Source organism: Cyclopterus lumpus, chromosome 9, assembly GCF_009769545.1.
Source record: "Cyclopterus lumpus isolate fCycLum1 chromosome 9, fCycLum1.pri, whole genome shotgun sequence".
Taxonomy (NCBI): Eukaryota; Metazoa; Chordata; class Actinopteri; order Perciformes; family Cyclopteridae; genus Cyclopterus; species Cyclopterus lumpus.
This window is the reverse complement of record NC_046974.1, coordinates 24,237,893-24,264,273: the sequence shown is the minus strand read 5'-3', so window position 1 is coordinate 24,264,273 and position 26,381 is coordinate 24,237,893. Positions and strand designations below refer to the sequence as shown.

Genomic DNA, 26,381 nt, shown 5'->3' with positions numbered 1-26,381 from the left:
GACTCCGAAGGAGGCCTGTTTAACTCACTCTCACTTTCACGTTCGCAGAGTGTAGCAAGGTAGCAGGACAGCTGGTACATTGACTGAACACCGAACACTGACTGAACTCTCATTCAGGAGCAAAAGGTAAGCCGCCTGAGGACACTTAAAGTTTCTCTGATAAACTGCAGCTTGTATTAACTCAACTGAACAATATGTGCAGATAGGCACATGCTAAGGTACAAGGAAGTATTCCAGTCAAATTGTGCAAGATGTTACTGATTAACAACTGCTCAGTTTCTCTGTAGGTTTCTCTTTTCTTATTCATTCAGTTGTATTCTTCTATAAATGTGTATGAATTCATTATTACAATCAGACAGTAAACAGGATGTGTTTATTTGTTTTTGATCCAGCATACATATACAGAAAGTATGTCAGCCTGATTTGGTGCCTATTATATTTAATAAACTTTCCAGACAAATCCAGTAATCCACACATATAACAACCAGGCCTATGATTATCAATAGTCTAAGAATTACACTTAAGCAACCTCTAAAGCAGTATTTCTCAAACTCAAATACTGTTTATTTCTATAACTTTATTGAGAACTTCACATATTACAAAAGTAAAAAGTACACGGACATAAATCATTAACAAATACATGGCGAAATGCCTGTACTTTCGTGTAAATGTTTACGTTACGCCGTTAACATGTTGCGCATGCGTGATGGCGACTCGCCAATTCTTGGCGTTTTGCCAAAAGCCAATCTGGTGAGATCGGCTTTTCTACTGTCGCCTCGTAAAACAAAATACAGATCTAAGCTCAACATTGAGCATGATCAGAGGGTGGACATATCAAGCCTGCAACCCCGTTTTAAAAAGATTTGTAGAGGCAAGCAGGCACATTGCAGCCACTGATGAAACGTGATGGCTCACACATATCACATTTTGTTTTGTTTTGCACAGGTTGCACGTTAGGCAGTGCAACCTGTGCAAGGCAGTGTAACACTCAGTAAAATTCTTTATTGACAACTATTTGAATTGTTTTGTTTAGTTTTTCACAGGTTGCACTTTATTGCTATTATCTTGAAAAGATATTCAGTTCAAAACAGGTTAATTGCACCAACAATAAGCAATTCTTTTGCCAAGTATTAGTTATGTTTTGCACAGATAGAACTTTGTTTGCATTGTTCTAACAAACTGATTGCACATTTTATTTGTTTTTCTATTATGAAGCAATAGTTTACTTGAAATTGAATGCAATTTTTTTATTTGAAAAAGTCACAAAAAGTTGTTATTTCAATAGAAAATTCAGTATTGACCAGTTTGTTACAATGTAGTAATGTTGATGACAGAAAAAGTCTGACTTTTATATATATATATATTGTATGTAAATGCTAAAAAACTATTACATTTACGAAGACATGCAATTTACATTCTTTTAACGTTTATTTTATCTGTTGCAATTTTTTTACATATCTGTATCTAATTTATAATATGTGTATTAGAAACAAATATATAGGGATTAATTAATAAAAGCATCTGAAAATGAAAAAAAGAAAGAAAACTAAATTAATCAGAAAACGATACAAACATACAGTGATAAGGATCAGTTATTGCCACAGAGCAGAACTTAGATGTATGGACAATGATTATAAATGAAATCAACCAAACTTTATTATTGTTGTTTGCACCCTTGATGTACAATAGAAGTAGTTTAACATCCTAAGACATGTTCAAATAAATGGCTAAAACAATTAGAATGATACGTATTCTTTCAGCAAAGATGTAATTTATCATCATCAATGATTTATGTTTACTATCACTCTAATACATGAGCCAGAGGTTCATCTTTGTTTCTGTATTACGATCTAGGATCTATTTTAAGTGCAAAAGCAAATATGGACATCCTCTGTTGTATATTTATATCTATTCTGTATTTTCTCCTCCTGTCTCCACGGTTCAGAATGCTTTACACTGAGTTACTGCGGTTGTGGCATGAGGCGGTGCAGGCAGTGGACACCAAGGACTGGCAAGGAGCTCTGTCCAAACTCGAGCAGATCAGTGAACCAACATCTCACACTCTGTTCAACGCTGCCTCAGCTCACCTGGTTCTGGGACAGCTGGACCTTGCCCTGAAGGTCAGTGTGTTGTTTGTACTCAAGGATAATGGAAAGCTGGATGCGGGCCCTAAAATGTCTGTCAATTCTTTAAAGTGATTCAAACTCTCATAATAAACAGACCAACGGTTTCTGGTGCAATGTCTGATCAAGGTGTATGTGTTATAACTGATGGACTTTTAAATGTTTAATAAATAATTGTCTTCTGCTTTTAGATGAAGATAAACCATTCATAAGAACAACATGACAATAGCTCTTCGGTTTATCAGGAAGACCTTTTTGATTTACCTCAAAAGCATCTGGAGTGAATCATTCATATAAACAGTTGCAGACTTGCAGGATCATTGTAAGAGCAGATGATTTTTACAAGGTAGTCCAAATCCATCTTGCCGATACACGTCAGCCATTAGTGCCATTGTTAGAGTGGAATGTCAGCAGCTGCTTCTCACTCTATCTGCCATTTTCTACTGTAGAAAGTCAGTCTGAAAATCACAAAAGAAAGCATGTTGTAACACTTTCACCCATTTATGTCCAACAACAACTTGTCTGATGTCCAGGCTTTAGACCTCACCATTGCCAAAGATGAACGTCTTGCTGTTGGCTTCTTTCAGAGAGCAGCAGTGATGATGCAGATTGACAGGTAGGTGGCAGCACACTTTCCTAAAGACTGACTTACAGTCTACAATAAACCAAAGAGAGACAATGTGATTTTTAAAACTATTGTTAACACAACTAACTCATGGGAATTTTGGGAAATGAAAAGAAGATGGGTGTGCTTTTATCCTGCCATGATAGCTGTCCTTCTCTAACATGTGCATAGTTTAGCTCTGAAGGACAAATGAAATGGTTTTGCTTCCTTTATGTGATGTAATTTCGGTTCAAACAGGTAGTCTTATTTTCAAACAAATGGGCTATCAGTTGAAGAAAGATAGGCAGTTTAATTTGATAGAACGCAGATAGAAGGGATTGTTTTTGGATGACTTTGTAGTTAGACTGTGGATGTATCAAGAAATGGTTTGACATTTTGACATATCTGCATTGTAACTGTGAAGCTACTGCAGCTGGTTAGGTTAGCGTGGCATAATCTCAGAAAACAGGGGCAGGCAGCAGGCCTGGCCCTGACAATCCTCCAAGCACCTCCAAAGCTCACTAATCAGAATGTGATTTGTACAAATGACCCGTTGGGGTTTTATGGGAGGTTATGTGTCGGAGTATTTCTTTGCTTGGCAGAGAAACTTCCTGAAGACTTTTAACCACCGTGAGGTTGCCAGTGGAGACCAAATAACTGTGTGACAAAAAAAAGGTCTGACTCATAACAATCCTTTTTAAAAACCACAATGTTGGGTTATTGTGTATCTTTTATAGATCCAGCATTTAAAGAATGTCCATCCATTACTGTGCGTGTCTCTTTGTCTGTCTCTTCAGGTTGGAGGAGGCTCTCTCAGACTGTATCTGGGCACAGAAGCATATGAGAGGAAACATGGTCATTGACTACAGACAGCTGGGACTGCGATTCAAACTCTACAGCTGGCAGGTATGACATTCAGCCTCACACACAGACAATCCCATAATGTCTGTCAGTACTGAGGAATGCAACCAGAGCAAACGGTGCTTTGTCATCACCTCCATTGTTTAGTACAAACGTCACAGACACCTGGAAGCTTACAAAGCCTCATTGATGGAGGCCGAAGAAGAGGATACATGGCATTGCATATTTCTCACAGAGCAGATAAGACAATGCACCTGTGTATGCAGCCAGTCAGTTCCAACGTTGTCCACCTAACAGGCTACTCCCAGGGTTTAAAGGCTAATCACCAGTTTGAGAAATCCCATCCCATCCCATCTTCAGAAATAGTCAACTCTGGTATGATGCAAATTATGCAGTGTATTTGCCTTGTTTCACTCTGTTTACGAATTATATTGCCTCCCCACTAACTCATTCATTTTAGCTAACCTGGTTGGTTAGCTAAAATGAAACACCTCCCCATTAATATGATATGAAAGACCAACATATCCATCTGAATCCTACTTAAATTTAAGTTGACAGGGTATTTGTTGCCATAACAACATACTTTGTGCTGGTGTTTTAAGAGTGGAGCGGACATGGCCTATGTCAGGCGATATTGTACGTAACTAAGGAGGGAACGTGGAGGGGAAAAAAATTCTGTGGCACGGTTTTCACATAAATCACAGACATCTGACCCTGTCATATTTTGCCTCAGTTGATAATTATATCAAGCAAAGGTGGTCGTACGTGGGCATCTCTAAGAGTGCACCTTTTATTTTTGTTGATGTCGGCTATGTGCAGCAGCCAACATGCTGGTTGAGACCTCAGAAAATAAGTCACATATAAAGTGCAACTTCTACAGGAAGGAAGGATCTAAAGCAAACATAAACATTATGTGATCTGTAAGGTCGCAGTTATTTTTCCAACAGAATATAATATTCATAACCATGTTTTATAATCACCTGAAACTAAGAATTGTAATGTTTTTATTATCTTTGAAATAGCCATTTATATCTACATAGGGAGCGGGTTGTCTCCCACTTCCATGTTTCTACAGCAGTTCAGAACGGACAAACCAAACACTGTCTTGAGAAAGAACCTATGCCGTTTTTACGTTTCCTGAAGGTAGGGATGGGTTCCGAAACCTGTTATTTAACGGGCCCAAATGCTACATTACAATAGTTATAATAATTACTATTAGAGTATTGATAAGCCCCAGCATTACTGGTGTTTTTTAAGCCTTAGGTGTACAAATCTTGTCTTTAAATATCTGCCACAAGAACTGTGCAATACAACATTCATGAGTAAAAAGCTAATACATCTGTATATCTGTAATAAACACACAATACATCTGTTCAACAAGCATGAACATGTAAACAAAAGATAAATCTATTTCAATCAAAGACAACTCAAACACAGAATGAAATATCGGCTGATAGTGAATTACAAACAAGCTAAAACAGCGATACTAAGATAAACAGTATGTAGTCTGTTTATCTTAGATTGATCTACATTGCCAGCTAGCTTGCTTACAGTTTGTACAGTCTGTACATTTGCTATTTGGGAAGAATAAACAAAGACATCCCTAAACCATCCTGCCTTTCTGCTTCCTATCCAATCAAAAATCCTGTCTCTTCAAAAGGAAATGCATCACATGTAAACAAAACATTGAAATAATTATTTGTTCAAAATATACAAACAATAATGCAAAACATATATATAGAACAAATTAACAACTGACCAAACAACTTAAATATATACAAAATGGAAAGAGACAGCACAAAGGTAGTTTGTGACACAATAAAAAAACGATACATAATGCCACATCGGTCTTTGCACAAAGTATAATTAATTTGCCATTATTCACATTGTATAATGAACAATGTCTGTTTGGGGTATTGCCTACTTGTTTAGTTCCTACTAAATGCAAATGTTTTCTGCTACGTGTGAGTTAGTTAGTTCGATAGCCGATGCTGCTTAAATAATGGTCAATAAATAAGGAAGTTCACACAATATTAAAAATAACACAAATGTGAATTTTGTCCCTTAGGTGTTATATAATGCAGCAGCTGTGTACTGTCGGATGGGTCAGTGGGAGCAGGCCAGGGAGGTCCTGCTGTCAGCTTCCCAGGAGAGAGGAGGAGGTCGAGGGGGAAACATAGAAGTGGCTTTGGACAGTGTCCTGGTGGGTGCCGAAACTTTTCCAGAGAGACTTAAAAGGACATGGGTCAGACTTTGGTGACAGAATTTTCAAATTTAAACTGCCCCTGCACTGTTTATGTATGTATGAAGATGAGGATGATTCTCCAAAGTGAGAAACGTTGTGTCTGTCCTCACTTCTGTTAAAACACAATGAAATGGAAACTTTAACTTCATCTAAAACAGTGAATCATTGGCTGTGTTCCATTTGGTCATGCTGGTGTTCATATCAGTTAATTCAATTCAATTCAGTTTATTTTGTAAAGCCTAAAATCACAATCATCCTCCACAAATTGCCTGTATAATTTCAATTCAGTTTATATAGCCCAATATCAAATTACAAATTTGCCTCAGAGGGCTTTACAATCTGTACACATACGACATCCCTGTCCCAGGACCTCACATCGGATCAGGAAAAACTCCCAAAAAACCTTTCACCGAGAAAAAAAGGGAAGAAACCTTTAGGAGAGCAACAGAGGAGGATCCCTCTCCCCGGATGGACAGAAGCAATAGATGTCATGTGTACAGAATGGACAGTGTTACACATTCAATGAATATGACAGAAATTATGAATAATGAGTAGTAGGCACTGACCACGATTAAGATTTCCACAATCCATGTAAACAGGTAGAGAGGAGTGGCATCATCAGGGCCATGGCAGGAGGCAGGGCCACAGAGGCAGGCATTAGGCATTAGGCAGGAGGCATCGCGAAAGAGGCAGTGCCAATGAGGCATGAGGCCAGGCCCTTGAGGCAGGAGGCACGAAGGAGGCAGGGCCAATGAGGAAGGAGGCCAGGGGCAGGATGCAGGAAGCAGGGGGAAGGTTCAGACACAGCCAGGTCCAATGAAGAAATGAAGAGACGTGAATTCATCCATAAGGCAAAAGAGGAGAGAGGAGCTCAGTGTATCCCCCAGCAGTCTATAGGCCTACATCAGCATATCTAAGGGCTGGACCAGGGTAAACCTGAGCCAGCCCTTACTATAAGTGCTATCAAAGAGGAAAGTCTTAAGTCTACTGCCCCCCGAACTGAAGGAGGGGACAGTGGAATGGAGGACACTGGTTTGAGTAGGGAGACATGGAAGGTTGGGTGTACCTTTAATGCGGACAGGAGTTTGAGCCGGACCGCAGAGGGATTGATGATCTTATCCACCTCATAGGGTCCAATGAAGCGGGGTCCCAGCTTGCAGGACTCGATTTGAAGTGGCAAGTCCTGTGAAGAGAGCCACACCTTCTGACCAGGACGATAGGCGGGTGCAGGGAATCAGCGAGCAACTGAACGGAGGAGCGCAGACCAGACCTCCTTCCAAATCCGCCGGCACCTACGAAGACCTGCTTGAACAGAGGGCACCGCCACTTCCTCTTCCTGGTCTGGAAACAGGGGTGGTTGGTATCCCAAGGAGGCCATGAAAGGGGCCATGAAAGGGGACATGCCTGTGACGGAGCTGATCAGGGAGTTATGGGCATACTCAACCCACGGCAAGTGTGTGGACCAGAAGGACGGGTGGCGAGCCTTGACGCAACGCAATGCCGTCTCCAAATCCTGGTTCGCCCGTTCCGTCTGGCCGTTAGTTCTGGGGATGGTATCCCGAAGAGAGACTGGCGGTGGTACCTAGGGCTTGACAAGGCTTTTGTCCTGGGGAATGCCGTGGAGTCGGAAGACATGGAGGACCAGGAGGTTAGCAGTTTCGGTGGCTGATGGCAACTTCGCGAGGGGAATGAAGTGGACCGCCTTGGAAAAACAGTCCACGACTGTTAGTATGGTGGTGTTGTAAGACTTGTGATCGGACAGTGTCAGTCACAAACAGACGGTTTGGGGGACCATTGCCTGGGTCCGGGTAAGAGCACTGGGCCTCTCGGACGAGAGACTCAACTCCCCATGTAACCGCAACCACCACACGGGAGGGAGAGAGGATGGTCTCAAACTCGATGGTGGGCTTCACCATGGTGGACTGACAGGAAAGGGCATCGGGTTTGGTGTTACGTGAACCAGGGAGGTAGGTGAGGGTGAAATGGAACCTACCCAGGAACAAAGCCCATCGAGCCTGGCGGGAGTTTAACCTCTTGGCGGAGCGAAGGTAAGAGAGGTTCTTGTGGTCGGTCCAAACTATGAATGGTTGCTCTGCTCCCTCCAACCAGTAGTTGTACTGCGCAGGTGAAAGAAGCCGGGGAAAGAAGGCACATGGGTGTAGCTTCTGATCCTGAAGGGCCGCCTGAGAGAGGACAGCCCCGACCCCCGAATCAGAGGCATCCACCTCCACCACAAACTGTAGAGAGGGATCTGGGTGAATGAACACCGGGGCAGAAGTGAATATCCTCTTCAGGGTGGTAAAAGCAGAATCTTCCTCCGGAGACAGTGGACGTGAGTTGCGTGAGGGGAACAGCTACTTTGCTGTAGTCTCGAATGAGCCTTCTGTAGAAATTAGCAAACCCAAGGAACCGCTGTAGCTGTTTGCGATAGGTGGGGCGTGGGCCACTCCACCACTGCCTGAATCTTTGTTTGGATCTGCCTTCACCTGGCCCTGCTGAATGACAAAGCCAAGGAATTGGACGGTGGTCACATGGAACTCACATTTCTCAGCCTTGACGAAAAGCTTGTTCTCCAGTAGCCGGCGCAACACAAGCCTGATGTGTTGGGTGTGTTCCTCCATGTTGCGGGAGAAGATGAGGATATCATCCAGGTATACAAAGATGAAACGGTTGAGCATGTCACGGAGGACATCATTGATTAAAGTTTAGAAAATTGCAGGGGCATTGGTGAGGCCGAAAGGCATGACGAGATACCGAAATGGCCCAGGGGCTTGAAGGCTGTTTTCCATTTGTCTCCCTCCCGGATCCGAATGAGATGTTAGGCATTACGGAGGTCCATGTTTGGAGAACACAGTGGCCTTGAGGAGGGGCTCAAAGGCAGGGTCAAGGAGAGGGAGAGGGTATTTGTTTTAACGGTGATCTCATTAAGACCACGGTAATCTATGCAGGGGCGTAGCGTGCTGTCCTTCTTGACTACAAAGAAGAACCCAGCTCAACAGGGGAGGAGGAGGGTAGCTCTCCATAGCCTCTCTTTCCAGGCGGGAAAGGTTAAGAGACGGCTAGAGGGTAAGGGGGCGCCTGGGAGCAGGTTAATGGCGCAGTCATAACGGTCTATGTGGGGGCAGTGTTTGGGCAACGCTGCTTGTTTGAACACCTCCCCTAGTTCATGGTAAGTGGGAGGGACTAACGTAAGGTCCGGGACCTCGATGGTGGGAGTACCAGCACATTCCGTGTGAGCGTCGACTTGGTCCAGTCGGGCAGTAAGGTGAGCCACACTGGAGTTGAGATTCCGTAACTCGGCCCATATTTCTTGGAGGGCTGACTCGTGACGACCAAGCATGATGCCATGAGAGGCTAGCACCTGGCCAAGGGGGTTCCGCGCCCCGCTGGGTCCATGTTTGGCCAGATTATTCTGTGAGGGTTCGGTTGTGCAGGACCCAAGCACAGACACGGGGAGGCAAGGTTGGGTGGAAGTAAACAGTTTATTGTACAGAATCGGGAGAGCGTAGATGGAGTGGTGAGGTGGCGTGAGCGGCGGCGGCTGAGCGGAAGTGCAGGTACGAGATTCCTGGGCACAGGGAACAGGGGTTAGCAGGAAATCACAAGAAAATGCAAGTACGTCTTAGTGAGGCCAGTGAAGTACCACTGGAAATGGTGCAATAATCTGGCAACTGGAGAGAGGGAAGCCAGGGTGTTTTAACAGGGAGGACTTGATGATTTAATTGGAGAAAGGTTTCGGAGATGACGTGCAGGTGTGGAGATTATTGCCAGTTGCCGGAAGCCACACCCACGAGAAACACACACACACGTAACAGGGGACAAACAAGGAAAAGAGAGAAAAGGACGAGAGTCACGGCCGAGCCGTGACAAGCTTGTTCCATAAAAGAGGAGCTTGATAGCTGAATGTTTTGGCTCCCATCCTACTTCTTAGGACTCTAGAAACCACAAGTAGCCCCACATTTAGTGAGCGCAGCTCTCTAGTGGGGCAATATGGTACTACAAGCTCCTTAAGATATGATGGTGCATCACCAATTAAGGCTTTGTAGGTGAGGAGAAGATTTTTTAATGCAATTCTTGATTTTACAGGGAGCGAGTGCAGAGCAGCTAATACAGGAATAATGTGATCTCTTTTCTTAGTTTTTGTGAGCCGCAGCATTCTGGATCAACTGGAGGGACTTATTAGAGCAGCCTGATGATAAGGAATTGGAGTAATCTAGTCTAGAAGTAACAAACACAGGAACCAGTTTTTCTGCATTCCTTTGAGACAAGATGTGCCTGATTTTTTTAATGTTGCATAGATGAAAAAATGCAGTCCTTGAGATTTGCTTCACGTGGAAGTTAAAAGACAAGTCCCGATCAAAGATAACGTTGAGATTCTTTACAGAGGTGTTGGATGCCAGGGCAATCCCATCTACATAAACCACATCACCAGATAATTGATCTGTTCTGGGCCGAGTAAAATAACTTCAGTTTTGTCTGAGTTTAACATCCGGAAGTTGCAGGTCATCCATGTTTTTATCTCTTTAAGAGATGCTTGAAGTTTAGCGAGCTTGTTGGTCTCTTCTGGCTTGATGGATAGATATAATTGAGTGTCATCTGCATAACAATGAAAGTTTATGGAGGGGGAGCCAGTGCAGAGCAGCTAATACAGGAGTAATGTGATCTCTTTTCTTAGTTGCTGCAGCTGGAGGGACTTAAGAGACGTATAAGAGCAGCCTGATAATAAGGAATTATTATAGGAATCTTTTCCTTGAAGAAGTTCATGAAGTCAATACTACTGAGGTCTATAGGAATACACAGCTCCAGTTAGGCCCATTAATGTTGAGTGCAAGTGGTTTATGCAGCAGCAGGTCTACATGATGCTGTTTATTTATTGAGCTAGTGAGTATAAGTACATGGTCAATGAATTATACGTATATAGCACCTTTCTAGTCTTCCGACCACTCAAAGCACATTTCACACTACATGTCTTCATTCACCTATGATACATAATACACTGATGGGAGAAGCTCTGATGCAAGGAGCCATCTCCCCATCAAGACTACCTAGTCATTTTCAAGCAATTTGGTGTCTTGCCCAAGGACACATAAAGATGAACTAGAAACACCGGTGATCGAACCACTGATTGAAGGATGACTTGGATAAAAGATATAAGGAAAGATAACTGCTGTCTGTCAGGCCCCTGCCACTGCACTTTAATTTTATCTGAAGTGGATCAAACTCCAGCCTGTGATGACTGTGGCTCGTTAAGCGCAGGGTTGCCGGTATGACTCCTCCTGTCCACCAGCTTTCACACATTTTAAAGAATCCCACCCATCAGCTCGATCATCTGCCAGTTCACCCTCCAGTCCGACCTGCTCCACTAGAGCAGTTAGGGTTGGTGGTAATGAGGGAGCACTTTTCCTCTCCCAGATTTACTGGGGGTCAACCATCGCTCTTAGACCACCACTACTACTGACTCTAGAATGATATCTCACTGTGTTCATTCTCATTTCCATTCCAAAACCCAGATTCAACATAATCATAGAGGGGCCATTTCATCGTGTCTTCGAGTGATTAGTTTAGGTCACAATTTTTAAGATCTTCACTGCAATAGTTAATATGGCTATTCTAATAAAAACTATTTCCAACTGTTTTGCAAAACAAATGCGGATTGTTTAGGTCGGAGCTGCTTTTCTTAAATATATTGACTGACCGATTAGAATGAAAAAATCTAGAAAGCCACTCGGGAAAGACAGTTCCTACACACAATCATGGGCTTTGCTGTGACTTTAATAACAGAAGGAGGAGGTCCTGGCTCCTCTCCTGGTGCCTGAGGATGTAGTGTTTCGTCCCAGGAAACAGGACGTGGAGCAGCTGCAGCAAAGAGACTTCCTGGGCAAAGCAAAGGTATAGTGAAGTGATGATGAATGCTGAATGCTGTAACATGGCTGGATGATAAGATGCTTGAACTACTCCAGTGGCTACTATCACCTTTATAGTAGTGAGAGAGAAAATGTTACCATAATGTTGTAGTGATGTGATGTACTACTGGTCTGATGGCAGGTGATTTCCTCTGTGATTCCCAATGATGACTTCGGAGGCTTTGAACCTCTGAGGCTGCAGGTAAGAAGGATCACAGAGTCAGTATGATTGTTGTTCTTGTCACTCTCTTTGCTAACTATCACTTTGTCTTCACCACAGAAACCTGGTTTCTATGAACCCAAGGTGGATGGAGCTCAGTGAGTACTATCACCAGTCACATAAAAATAGTATGAACCAGAGCTGTTCAACGACACATTTCAGTATTAATGCTTGTAGATTTATGATTTTCTCTTCTGACCACCCGTAAGGGATTCTCGATACATGCGCATGCGGATGCCTTACATGGCTCGGGGCCCAGGACAACTGACCATTCCTGGAGGGGCCATGGTGTTTTTATTTGGCGAGGAGGGAAGGGATGGATTGGCAACTGTCATATATGATGGACAGGTGAGGAGAGAGAGAATCTATGACTCTATAATGAGCCCATGAGAGGGGGAATCTTCTAGATCAATATGATAAAGTTGTGTTGGGGTTTGTATGTTCTGAGAAAAATCCTTTAAGCTCTGAGGGAAGTCACTTCAGATTCATTCACTGCTTATCTGGGTCAGACCCCGCCCTACTACCTGCACAGACTGACGTGGAGCATTTAGCAACTACAGAGTTGGTAGAAACCAAACCAGAGTGTAAACAGAGTTATCAAGTTAGTCATAGCAATTTTAAAGCTGATGATATGTCAATGTAGTGTTCACACTTGGTTTCTGCTGCCTCCATGAGGCAAAAACAAAAACTCAGAATTAGCAGATACAATACTGAGGTGGCTTGTGACAAAACTGCATTTCACTGTCATTTAGTGTCTTTTATATTTTAGTTTCTGACTTTTAGTCCTTTTTTTCAGAAAGGACTTCTGCCAATGTCCCTGCTTGATCCTACTGATGTGAAGATACCCAAAGGCAAAAAGGAGAATGTAATGTATTGTAATACTATGTAAATGTAGAAATACACTTTATGATGACAACATAAACTGGGCTTCAGTTTTGAGATTAAATGACACCACTTGCTTCACAAAACAGCAAAAAACATTTGTTTACAAGATTAAAAAGATCCCTTTTACAAGACTACTTTGCATAAATTACCTGCATGGTTTTTCCAAAGAAAGAAATGTTGTTTCGCTGACCCTCCTGACCTGTCTTCTTCCACAGAGAGTTCCCAGTGGGATCCCTCTCCCACCTGGACTCAAGCCACCCTCTCGCCCACAGGCCCAGCCCAGCTTGGCAGCTCCTCCTCGAGGTAAAACATTGATCACAGTCCTCCTGGTCCTCCCACTCTCCTTTCTCTAAAATCGTCTAAAGACCTTTTCACCCTCTCTGTTATGGTTTGTCTCTGACCCCAAGCGCACGACAACAGCAAGGTTTAGTTCTAGCCGAACACACAGCGTAGTTTATTGAGCACAACAAGTCGCTTAGAAAAGAAACACAAAAAACTCAAAGTGTCCCCTTAGTCCACGGGTGATCGAACATCAAACCCCAAAAAATCCAAGAAAATACTCCACGCAAAAAAAGTCAGCAAAGACACGAGGGAAAGTTCAGTGACGACACAAGGAGGAAAGTCCACGGACATCATGGCACGAACTCGCAACGTCAGCACAGACAGTCCTGCTCTTTATCCCCCCCGAATACAACGAGCTGCAGCCGTGGGACGAGCTGAGTGGCTTCAGGTGTGAGTTGGAGCGCCCCTGGCTTGTCCCCGCCTCCAAGCCCGTAGCTCCCTGGCAGCGCGCTCTGAGGTACCGGGTGTCACTGTGTGAATGGGCTGAGGAGGGAGTCCGGCTGGCTGAGTCCTGACAATACCCCCCCCCTCTACGGGGAGCCACCTGGCGACTTGCCAGGCTTCTCGGGATGGGCCTGATAAAAGTCAGTCAACAGTCCTGGGTCCATAATGAGCTGGCGGGACACCCAGCTTCGTTCCTCCGGACCATAGTCCACCCAGTCCACCAGAAACTGGTACCCACGTCCTCGTCGGCGAACATCCATCAGTCGGCGAACATTCCACTGAGGGTGCCCATCTACGATCTTAGGGGGAGGTGGAACTGGGGCAGGAGGCATCAGGGGACTGTGGGAGACAGGTTTAATTCGCGACACATGGAACACTGGATGGATCCTCATGGAGGTTGGAAGTCTCAGCCTCACCGCTGCAGGACTGAGCACCCTTGTGATCTCAAAGGGTCCAACGAACTGGGGATCCAGCTTCTTAGCGGTTGACTGCAGGGGAAGATCCTTGGAGGACAGCCAAACCTTCTGCCCCCTGTTGGTATGCGTGAGCTGGGTTCCGGCGACGGTTGGCTCCTCGGCTGCCACGTTCAGCCGCTCGGAGTAAGGCAGCTCTGGTGACCTCCCAGATACGACGACACCTGTTCAGATGGGTCTGCACGGAGGGAACTGCCACTTCCGACTGCTGAGCAGGAAAGAGCGGCGGCTGGTAACCAAGAGACGCCTCGAAGGGGGAGAGGCCGGTGGCGGAGCTGACCAGGGAGTTGATGGCGTACTCGACCCAGGGGAGGAACCGACTCCAGGAGGATGGTCTCCTGGCTGCCACACAACGGCGCGCAGACTCCACGCTCTGGTTCATCCTCTCAGTCTGTCCGTTTGTCTGTGGGTGATAACCAGAGGAAAGACTGACAGAGGCGCCCAACCCCTTGTAAAATGCTCGCCATACCTGGGAGATGAACTGGGGTCCTCTGTCCGAGACGACGTCCTGGGGGAGACCATGAAGCCGGAACACGTGGCTCGTCAGGAGGTCCGCCGTCTCCAACGCCGAAGGGAGTTTAGGGAGGGCCACCAGGTGCACCCCTTTACTGAAACGGTCCACTACCGTTAGTATCACCGTCTTCCCCTGGGAGGGCGGAAGTCCAGACACAAAGTCCAATGCCACGTGGGACCAGGGACGGCTAGGAACTGGAAGGGGCTGCAGTAGCCCGATGAGAGGCCTTGCTGCGGGCACAAACGGGGCAGGCCAGTACAAAGTCCTTTACCTTGTTCCTCATAGTAGGCCACCAGAAACGGCGAGCCAGAAAGGTGAAGGTGCGGTGGACGCCAGGATGGCAGGCAAACTGGCTAGCATGTCCCCACTGAAGCACTCGGGACCTGACCGACTCCGGAACAAACAGACGGCGTGGGGGCACGCCACTCGGAGCAGGATGGGAGCGCAACGCCTGTCTCACGACTGTCTCGATGCCCCAGGGCACCATGCCAACCACCTTGCCCTTGGGGATGATGGGAACTGACTCCTCAGCAGTCAGGCTCCTCCCTTGGTGTAGTCGGGACAGGGCAGCCGCCTTAATGTTGTGGGAACCGGGACGATAGGTCAGAGAAAAATCAAACCGACTGAGGAAGCCGGCCCACCGAGCCTGTCGACCATTGAGACGCTTGGTCGCCCGGATGAAAGTCAAGTTGTTATGATCCGTCCAGATGGTGAACAGCTGCTCAGCCCCCTCCAGCCAATGGCGCCACTCCCCCAGAGCAGCTACCACTGCCAGAAACTCCCGGTTCCCGATGTCGTAGTTCTCCTCAGCAGGAAGGAACCGGCGAGAGAAGAACGCACAGGGATGAACCTTCTGATACCCCACGGCTCGTTGGGAAAGAACCGCCCCCAAGCCGGTGTCCGAGGCATCCACCTCCACAATGAACTGCCTCTTAGGGTCGGGATGGAGTAGAACTGGGGCGCTGGTGAACCTCCTCTTGAGAGCCAGAAACGCAGCATCGGTAGCTGGGGACCAGATGAACGGCTGGGAGGGAGAGGTCAGCCTGGTGAGAGGTTCCGCCACGACACTGTAGTTCCGGATGAACCTCCTGTAGAAGTTGGCAAACCCGAGGAAGCTCTGCAACTCCTTTCGCGACGTGGGGTTCGGCCAGTCCACCACAGCCTGGATCTTGCGGGGGTCGGCCTGAGTCTGACCCTTCTCCACAACGAAGCCCAAGTAGTCGACAGAGGTTGAGTGGAATCGGCACTTCTCAGCCTTGACGAAGAGCCGGTTAAGGAGGAGACGCTTGAGCACCCGGCGGACGTGCTGGACATGATCCTCGAGGGTCCTGGAGAAGACCAGGATGTCGTCGAGGTAAACGACCACAAACTCGTCCAGCATGTCGCGGAGCACGTCGTTCATGAGCGCCTGGAATACCGCCGGGGCGTTGGTAAGGCCGAACGGCATTACCCGGTACTCGTAGTGACCTCGGGGTGTCTTGAAGGCGGTCTTCCACTCGTCCCCCTTCCTGATTCGAACCAGGTGGTAGGCACTCCGGAGATCCAGCTTGGTGAAGATGGTAGCCTGGGTGAGGGGCTCAAGGGTGGAACTCATGAGGGGGAGGGGGTACTTGTTCTTGACCGTTATGTCGTTCAGTTGGCGATAGTCAATACAGGGTCGGAGGCCCCCATCCTTCTTCACGAAGAAGAAGCCCGCTGCCACCGGGGAGGACGACGGCCGAATGAGCCCTGCTGCCACTGACTCCGATATGTACTCGTCCATCGAAGCCTTCTCCGGAATAGACAGGCTGTACAGCCGACTGCTGGGAAGGGAAGCCCCAGGGCGGAGGTCAATTGCACAGTCGTACGGCCTATGTGGAGGGAGCGACTGAGCCCGGGTCTTGCTGAAAACCTCCCCCAGATCGTGGTACTCCGGAGGAATAGAGGAAACGTCCGGGGAAGGGGCACTGGGGATTGGTCGGGGTAATGGGCTGGGGGCTGCCTGTAGACACTGGGCGTGACAGGAGGAACTCCATTCCAGTATCATCCCAGAGGACCAGGCAATGTGTGGCTCATGCTGTACAAACCAGGGGTGCCCTAGGATCACAGGGGCCAGTGGGGACTGGATCAGGTAGAACTTGCGGTTCTCCACATGGTTTCCCGCCACAGTGAGGGAGATGGGACGGGTGCTCTGGGTGATGCGGGCCAGATGGCGGTTGTACAGTGCAAAGGCCTCTACGGGCTCCTCCAGTGCTTCTAGCGGGATGTTAGCCTGGGCAGCGAACTCTGGGTTCCTCGCCAGTCGTCGTCTGTGATGAGGGCAGGACGGGAGTAGGGGGAGTAGGTTGAGCTACGGCGAGGGTCCTCTCCTGTGTGCTGGGTCTGTGGGGGGTGGGAAGGGATCCCCGGAGGACTCGCTCCCGCCTCCTCTCACAGAGGCGTCCATCGATGCGGATGGCGAGGTTGATGAGGTCATCGAGGGAAGAGGACTCCTCCCGTGTGGCTAGCTGGTCTCTCACCGCCTCGCTGAGCCCCCTCCGGAAGGTGACCCGAAGCGCAGGATCGTTCCACCTGCTCTCCGCAGCGGCCAACCTGAACTCCACCGAGTAGTCCGCCACTCTGCCACCACCCTGTTGGATACTGCTCAACCGGGCACCGGGGTCCTGACCACTGGCTGGATGATGGAACACCTTACGTAGCTCTGCCACAAACTCCCTATAGGAGAGACAGAAGCTGGCACCCATGGCTCAGGAAGCGGTAGCCCACTGGGCTGCCCGGCCGGCGAGCAGGTTAATCACATACGCGACTCGAGCGGTGTCAGAGGTGAACCTGCTAGGCTGGTGAGCGAAAACCAACTCACACTGCATGATGAAGGTGGCACAAGTCTCAAAATCGCCCTCGAACGGTCGTGGGCTGGAGAGGCTAGGCTCCCGTGGTACTGGGTTGGAAACCGCAGGGTTAACCGGAGAGGGATACACAGGGGGCGGGTTCACAGGCTGGTTCAGCGGCTGGGTGGTGAGGGCCATCGTCAACGCCCGCAGCTGTAGCAGGATCTCGGCTTGTTGGTCTGCCGATGCCGCCTGCTGACGAGTCAGGATCTCCACAGAAGCGTGGAGCGGCTGGACCTGGGCTTGGAGGTTCTGTACGGCAATGGAGGCCGCCTCCAGCTGGTGAGAGTGGGTGTTGGTCAGATGCAGCTGCCTACTAAGGGCAACCTGAACAGAGTTGGACAATCCACTCTCTGTGTCGGCTGGGGTCGTCATGGCGAGTTCGTACTGTTATGGTTTGTCTCTGACCCCAAGCGCACGACAACAGCAAGGTTTAGTTCTAGCCGAACACACGGCGTAGTTTATTGAGCACAACAAGTCGCTTAGAAAAGAAACACAAAAAACTCAAAGTGTCCCCTTAGTCCACGGGTGATCGAACATCAAACCCCAAAAAATCCAAGAAAATACTCCACGCAAAAAAAGTCAGCAAAGACACGAGGGAAAGTTCAGTGACGACACAAGGAGGAAAGTCCACGGACATCATGGCACGAACTCGCAACGTCAGCACAGACAGTCCTGCTCTTTATCCCCCCGAATACAACGAGCTGACGAGCTGCAGCCGTGGGACGAGCTGAGTGGCTTCAGGTGTGAGTTGGAGCGCCCCTGGCTTGTCCCCGCCTCCAAGCCCGTAGCTCCCTGGCAGCGCGCTCTGAGATACCGGGTGTCACTGTGTGAATGGGCTGAGGAGGGAGTCCGGCTGGCTGAGTCCTGACACTCTCTCCTCTGATCTGCTCCAGTAAACACTTCTTTATCATAACAGTACATTCCAGGGTCAGAGTCATATATTTGTATGTGTACTCTGTAGCACTGTAGCTTCATCTTCACTAGATGGTTGCCTTATTTTTTTATGTACAGTTATTTTGTTGTTTATTGCCAAGATTTCGCTCCTCTGAAAACACAGCGCAAATAGCCAACATTTGGTTTCTAAGCAGGACTTCTAAACAACTTCATTGTTCGCTTTATTTTATGGATCCCTAATTTCTCTGAAGAGGTTTTCTGAAAAGAGTGATGTCATTTACTATTAATTACAACAAAAGAGACAGGTTCTAAGACTGAGTTTAGTTAGAACTAAATATTTGGTCTGGTTTTTTTTAACTTTAAATCCCATTTGTGGGATTTAAAGTAATCGTGTTTTTCTCATAATATGAAGTGCCTCACAATGAATTGTCTTTGTTGAGATACATGAAGATGTTAGTGTGAATGGCATTTTTATTGTGGAGTCTCAGTCATTCTTTTCACTACCCAAAACAATCAAGATGACATTTAGTATGTTGTTATATATTTCAAATAAGACATGCCGGATAGGTAAAGAGATAAGAAAGATAAGATAAGATAAGAAAAGATTATCCTACATTAGTCCCACAGTGAGGACATTTGCAGTATTACAGGAGGCATCAGTAAAAAAGTCAAATCAAAAAGTAATCAAAAAAGCATAATAAATAAGTAAACTAACAAGATCTAAAATAATACACAATACTTAGTTCTGGCCTTACAGCTCGACCTGGATCATTAAATGAGGTTGGAAATGTCTTCTTGCCACCTCCGGGTCATATATATATATATTTGGTAGCATTCTGTCCCAATAGGGTCCAATGTAAAAAGGGCAGTGTAGCTGTGTACACACAATTCAGATCTGACAGTTACATAGCTTAGCATTTAGCGTAGGTAATATATTGATATATTGTGCGGCTCAACCCCAAGTTTACTCCTGATGTCCGAGCTCCTCTAAGAACCACCACCCCGGTCTGCCAGTCCTGGCACTGTTCCCGACCCCCATGCGACAATGAAAAGGCATGTCAGCAAAGACAGCCCAACAATGTCCAGCGCCTTCAGCATCTCACGGCGGAACTTATCCACCCTCCTCCGCCAGGGATATGGGTGTGACGCTCCCCTGCTAGCGAGGGGGTGTTCCACGTCCCTAGAGCTAGTCTATGCTGCCGGCGATCAGCTCGCCCAGGCTCCCTCCCCGGCCCATCGCCCGGTCTACATAGCACCCGACCCCGATGCTTGTCCCTGCGGGTGTTGAGTCCACAGGGTGGCTGCTCCATATTATTTGTTCGGGCTGAGCCCGAACCCATTGCGAAGGCGCAGCCACCAGACGCTCGCCAGCAAGCTCCCCTTCTGGGTCCGGCTCCGGGAGGGTGCCCCTATTTCCCTGGTCCAGGTGAGGTAGCTGAAGTCCGTGGGCTACCATCAGGTTTTCTTTTAACCTCTCTTAGTCTGGGCTCTCCCTCGAGACCGGCTTGCCTTGGGATAACCTACCAGGGGCTAATCCCCCAGACATAGCTCCCAGGATCACTGAGCCACTCAAACTCCTCCACCACGTTAAGGTAGCGATTCGCGGAGAAGTTAAACAATGCCTTTTTTTACAATTATACTGTATTGTATTTTCTGTAACCGAGCAAACAATTGCTGTGGCAATGGTGGCACATGCAGATGCGGTGGCTGGTAACTCTCTCTTCTGCCGAACAGAACACCATCAGTGTGATTGACCAAGGAAGAGGGGGAAGAGAGCAGGGATGAGGACTAAACAGCTTGGACCTAAGGTTATTCCTCTACTCAGCCTGCTCCTAGCTCATTTCCTCGCTGGACAATAAGATGGATGAAATAAGACTCAGGCTAATAAAGCAACAGGGAATTAGAGACACACATCTTAACAGAACCTGCCTTCATCACAACATCCCGAATCAAGCTGTTGCACTTGACGGGCGGACTGTAGAGCAAAACGCAAGACTTAAGAGAGGAAGTGTCAAACGTAGTCAAAGTCAATGGACAATGTTTACCTGATGTCATCAGCAGACTCATTAACAAACATCCGAATAGTATTTTTATTTTAGCTGGAGATTTTAAGAAAAAAATCTGATCTGTTTTACCTAAATTCCACCAGAAAGTCCACAAACCATCAAATATTCCTGGCAGCTACAAAGCCCTATCCCGGCCCCACTTTGGACAAACAAATAATGTTTCCTTGCTCTTTCAGATTACACACTGCGTAAAGTGCAAGAGCGGGTCGTCCTTCAATCAGAAGATTGGCAGTTCAAACCCTGCTTGTCCATGTCAATATATGGGCTAGACACTTAAGCCCAAATTGCTTTTATTGACTTCTATGACACCAGAAAACATACAAAGGCATTTTGATGACGAGTAGGCTGATATCCATTATCTTTCAATCAATTTCAGAATGACTATATTGAGTAGTGTTTCCCCCCAAGAATTGTATGTGCTTATACATTACATTGTAATGCATAGTGGAACAGACTCAGAGAGCATCTAACTACCTAACCATGAGGCTTGGATTGTTTGTGTTCAAACTGTACCTGTACTGTGTTTCCCCTGCAATGCGTTTTACCTCAGACACTCCACCTCCATCCTATAACACTGCCACCCACGTACCGCTGCCAGCCTCAGAGCCTCCCAGGTACACAGCCAATGCAGCCAACAAACAGGTAATATCTCCCTCTGATTCATCTGTGCCAGCTGAAAGGTAGAATAACATCAACGTTATTTTTTTCGCACATCCAACTGCATGATGACACACACACACACACACACACACACACACACACACACACACACACACTCCTCTTTCCACCTGATCCAAATATAGGAGGGTTGTGTGGACTTGTAAAGAAACAGCTTTGTAAGGGGAATGCTGATGTGTCTTGATTAAGTCACTATAAAGCTCAGAGGAGGCAGACGTATATAAATAAATTTATGGATATAAATAATCTTTTCTGACCTGAAAAAATATATATATGTGAAATAACTACTGGACTTCCTGTTCCTTATTTGCCAAAACATAACACTTTCTTTCTACCAAGGTGTATCAGGAAAATGTAATATCTGCTAGCCCATAATGAGAGAACCATGGCAACTTGCTGCATCTTGAACAAAATCTGCCACAGACAGATAGCATCCTTATTTAATCACTTTAATCATTAGTTTAATCCAATAAAACCGGATATTAGTCTCTGTGACATCAATGCAGAGGCTTGATGAAGTTTTATAGTGCTGTGACATTGAACATACGCCACACAGATTATTACGGTACAATTGATTTAGTCTAAATTATCCTGATCTGTATAATCTATATATCTTATTTATTTGTGATGGCCAATGTAAATATTTTTTCATTTATATATGATGATCTCTAGATTTGCATCAAGAAAAAGACATAGGAAAAAATAGGTTTAGTAGAGTCAAGTGCAGTTCCTGTTTAAGACACGCCTGTTCAGAACTGAATGTTTGGCCTTTGGTTTTGCTGTTTGCAGCTTTCTGAAGAACCGCTCATACTCCACACTCGACAGTGAGCTTCCTCTGGTCTTCAGCAAACACACCTGACATGACATAGTTGAGTCACACACACGAGTTACAGCTCCTCATGGTCACAAACGCCAATCAAATACACTAAGGCAAGGAAGGCAACCTGGGCCTGGGGCTCCAACTAAAAGGGCCCCAAACTGCTATAGATTTGTCAGTGGGTATGCTCACATGCACTAAAATGCACTAAAAGCAATGTGTGGCTGAATAAAACAGTGAGGGGCTCTGATAACAACGCACACAGAGCGAGGGAGCCTTCCTTCTCTGCTCAGGTAGACATAACTCCTTTGATATCTTTAGTTAGACAACAATGGTAACAGTGCTGATAGAGCTAACTTCAGGGGGAACTGGACGGTTCCGGATAGCGTGGGTTAAGACTGCTTTATCCGTCATAACTTAAACACAGTATGACAACAGCGGCCATTAGCTGGCCAGTGGGACCCACAGTCCTGCACAGGCGGCTGGGCATGGCTTAATGGAGTGTAACAAGTTTCTCAAGTTGCCCGGTGAGTCGCAGACTTAAATAGAGGCAGCAACACGGCTCGATGTAGTTCACGATGCTTTTATTTGCAACAATCACCATACAGGCTCAGTGACGGTCTCTCTCTCTCTCTCTCTCTCTCTCTCTCTCTCTCTCTCTCTCTCTCTCTCTCTCTCTCTCTCTCTCTCTCTCTCTCTCTCTCTCTCTCTCTCTCTCTCTCTCTCTCTCTCTCTCTCTCTCTCTCTCTCTCTCTCTCTCTCTCTCTCTCTCTCTCTCGCCTCTCAGTCCCTCCTGCTCTTTATTGGGAAGAGACAGACGGATTAACCACAGCTGAGGCTGATTAACCCTCAGCCCCAGCTGAGACTGATTCCCTGAACCACACCCCCGCTCCACCCACTCTACAGCTGAGTTATTTGGCCAGCAGCAATAATATTAGTGCTGGCAGTTATTATGAAAAAAAAATTAAATTTGAGTGTTCCTGTAGACTATATGCTCGATGACTCCAGGGAAGTGAAGAAAAGTTGGCGTGTAACCTTATGCAGCATTAATGTAGCATTAGCATTAGCAGGCTATATTCGATCCGATGTGAGGTCCTGGGACCTCACATCGGATCGAATATAGCATTATGTATGTGTACAGATTGTAAAGCCCTCTTGAGGCAAATTCGTAATTTGTGATATTGGGCTATATAAAATAAACTGAATATTAGCAACCAGCAGCTAAAGTGAACTGCAGTCAAAGAACCGCTGTCTGTCTGCTACAGACCACATTATGCACTGCAATCCCTGAAGCACCGCCCCCTCTGCTGCACAGTGCTCTTTATTCAAATTGTATTAATGTTGAATGTATTTTATCCAGATTACACCAAATTCGACAAAGCAGTCAATGGGGTCTCCAGCAATACAACCAAGGAAAGCAGACAGACAGGCAGATAGTATGTTTTTTGAAGTGCTTTGTGTGCTCAATACAACGTGGTATAAAAAAAGGGTATAGTTACTTAATTTTAAAATTATACATATTCCAGAAGTCTTCAGAAGTCCTCCAGAACGTTAACCGATCTGTGTAAACAGCTCATCGATTCTGGAGCACAGAATTCCACTGCTGTTTTTTTTCTTCCACCGAAAGAAAGTCGGCATGGGTCCCATGCTGACTTTCTTTCGGTAATTTATTGCATTGTGTTATAAGGTAAATTGTTGCCATTATTTTGATAGTGGATAGTAGAGAGTAGACAGGTCATGAGTGGTGAGAGAGGAGAGATTACATGACACTCGAGTGGAGGGTTGGGTCATGGACTCAAAAACACTTGAGCTGAGCCTGTCCCTGTAAAATATTAAAACCTCCAGCACAGCTACGACTAGCACTATAATTCCTTTTAGTATTATAACTACTAATAATTGGAAATATAGGGGCAGGAGTAATGCTAGTAAAGTAATACTGTAATTATTATTGCATAATAAAAATTTTTTAAAAACTGTTCACACTGATTGGACAAGATTTAGATTTTGATTAAAAGTTGTATTTATATAATGTTTCAATATGTTCCTGCTCCTTGTTCCCCAGCATGTGGGTGTGGCTCAGGGAACAGAGGCCAGCTCTGTGGTGGTGAAGGTCCACTACACGTACACCGTGGCCCTTTCTGTCCCTGTGGACATACCCTTCCAGGAAGTGAAGGAATCTATCGCAGAGAAATTGGGCCAGCCAGCATCTCAGCTGCGCCTCAGGTAACCACAGGCCTGGCAACCCACGTCTGTCTCCTTTAATTAAAAACATTTTTTTCATCTTTGTCCACCCTTTGGGTCCAATATCTGTTATGGCAAAGACAACCTAACATAAACCTGAGACAGGACACTGAGGCTGCAGCTCCATGGAAGCAGCATAAACAGCAGTATAGGATAGACACAGCTTCATGGGGATAATAACACATCACAAAACCAATATTTGACAGCCGAAGGTTGATCACAACATGAGCAGTTTGTCTAGCTGTTGGAATAAAAACAATAGTTGATAACAAATAACTTTCATGAGAGCCTTGCTTTGATGCTGTGTCTTCCACGATTCAAGTTGTTTTTCTATCCTCCGTCTTCCCATGTGACGAGGCTCTCAATTTCATATATATTTCCCCTGCTGCCACTCCCCCTCACCTTCCTTCTCCCTCTCTCTCTCTCTCATCAGATATAAGCAGCATGGATCCCGGGTGTTGATACCTTTGGGTGAGGAGGTGGAGCCAGGCCGCACTGTGCAAGAGGTGGCTGAGGCTGGCAGAGCCACCCTGTGGTGCCAGGTGAGGATTTATCCCACACATCAAGGCTTGAAATTGGTTCAGCTTAATCAGTTTAACGGTTGCAGTGGTTTAATGTAACTTTAACCACTTGCTATATATACACAGTATATAAATATAAAATTGAATCTGCCATTTCTTACAATACACCTTCTACAATTATTTAAGCTTTGACAATACTCTATACAGTTCAGCACCCCTCCCTATCATAATATGTTTCATACAGTCCTTTAGAAAAAGAAGAGTTCCACACTGTGTTACCCAGAGTTACAGTATTTAATTGAGGATCATACCCCTCATTGTCCAATTACTTCAGACTGAAGACCCTCTGGACAACCGTACCATTCTCTACCAGATGGTGGCGCTGTATGACTATACAGCTCAGGGCCCAGAGGACCTGGAGTTCAGCGAAGGAGACACCATCGACGTCTTGGGTGAAGGTGAGACCCATACTAACTTGAAATCTTTAAAAGTATTTTGTTTTTGTTTGGCACATCATTTGAAATGTTTTCACACTGCTTCAACCCATGCCCAGCCTTACTGGCTCTCTCTTTGTGTTTTTTTTCTCTCATAGTTAATGAGGAGTGGCTAGAGGGACACAGTGCAGGACATATCGGCATCTTCCCCAGCTGCTTTGCCTACAAGGAGAACACCAACATCACCCAGAGCCCTGTGTTATAAAAGCAGAAGAGTTATTGTGCAGTCGTCTCTAATAAACCTATTAACCAGCACACAGACTTACAATAACCAAACAAGTGGACTTAATACCTACTTGTTCATGCTTTGGAAATATTTCTTTCTCATATGTTATCACGCATCATTCTATATCCTTCGGTATCTGTAATGGAAATTAAGCTTTTCAATCTCCTTGATAACATGTGATGTCAAACACTGTCTTTAAGCATTTATTAAACATAAACTTGGAATAATTCAATTGAATGGACAGAGCTCTTCACCACACATGGTTAGGAGGTCTGACCGAGAAAGATAGTTTAACATCTACCTACAATTATTGATGAAATGTTTGCCCCTCATCCCCCCTCCCCCTCTCGCTCCTCCCCATGGCGTCATGCAGACTAGCCTTGTCTGCCTGACAGATGTTGCTTGGCAGCGGCCCTGAAAGGTGAAAGTGGGAGACAGAAAGGCAAAATAGACAATAATAAGATACAAATATGTATATTTAGTGAGTGCAACTCTCTAGTGGGGAAATATGATACAAGCTCCTTAAGATATGATGGTGCATCACCAATCAAGGTTTTGTAGGCGAAGAATTTTAAATGTGATTCTTGATTTTACAGGGAGCCAGTGCAGAGCAGCTAATACAGGAATAATGTGATCTCTTTTCTTAGTTTTTGTGAGCTGCAGCATTCTGGATCAACTGGAGGGACTTAAGAGACTCATTAGAGCAGCCTGATGATAAGGAATTGGAGTAATCTAGTCTAGAAGCAACAAACACAGGAACCAGTTTTTCTGCATTGCTTTGAGACAAGATGTGCCTGATTTTTTTAATGTTACATAGATGAAAAAATGCAGTCCTTGAGATTTGCTTCACGTGGGAGTTAAAGGACAAGTCCCAATCAAAGATAACGCCGAGATTCTTTACAGAGGTGTTGGATGCCAGGGCAATCCCATGTACATAAACCACATCACCAGATAATTGAT

General features: G+C 45.9%; 1 protein-coding gene across 1 annotated transcript; it reads left to right on the top strand.

Moving 5' to 3' along the window:
• On the top strand, positions 1-25,410 carry noxa1 (NADPH oxidase activator 1). Its single transcript, XM_034542550.1, has 16 exons — positions 1-126; positions 1,946-2,120; positions 2,657-2,739; positions 3,525-3,633; positions 5,657-5,791; positions 11,615-11,722; positions 11,879-11,938; positions 12,017-12,054; positions 12,166-12,304; positions 12,753-12,821; positions 13,057-13,144; positions 20,995-21,086; positions 24,002-24,162; positions 24,614-24,722; positions 25,036-25,159; positions 25,294-25,410. Exons 2-16 carry the CDS (start codon positions 1,947-1,949, stop codon positions 25,398-25,400), a joined length of 1,596 nt encoding a protein of 531 aa, XP_034398441.1. The 5' UTR covers positions 1-126; position 1,946; the 3' UTR covers positions 25,401-25,410.
• The last annotated feature ends 971 nt before the right edge of the window (positions 25,411-26,381 follow it).

What these genes read in the sequence shown, in the direction of transcription:
- noxa1 (XM_034542550.1), top strand. Translation starts at nt 1,947, where the DNA reads ATGCTTTACACTGAGTTACTGCGGTTGTGGCATGAGGCGGTGCAGGCA. An exon ending in AGCTGGACCTTGCCCTGAAG is followed by an intron (nt 2,121 to 2,656) that starts GTCAGTGTGTTG and finishes TCTGATGTCCAG; the next exon opens with GCTTTAGACCTCACCATTGC. An exon ending in ACTTCCTGGGCAAAGCAAAG is followed by an intron (nt 11,723 to 11,878) that starts GTATAGTGAAGT and finishes GTCTGATGGCAG; the next exon opens with GTGATTTCCTCTGTGATTCC.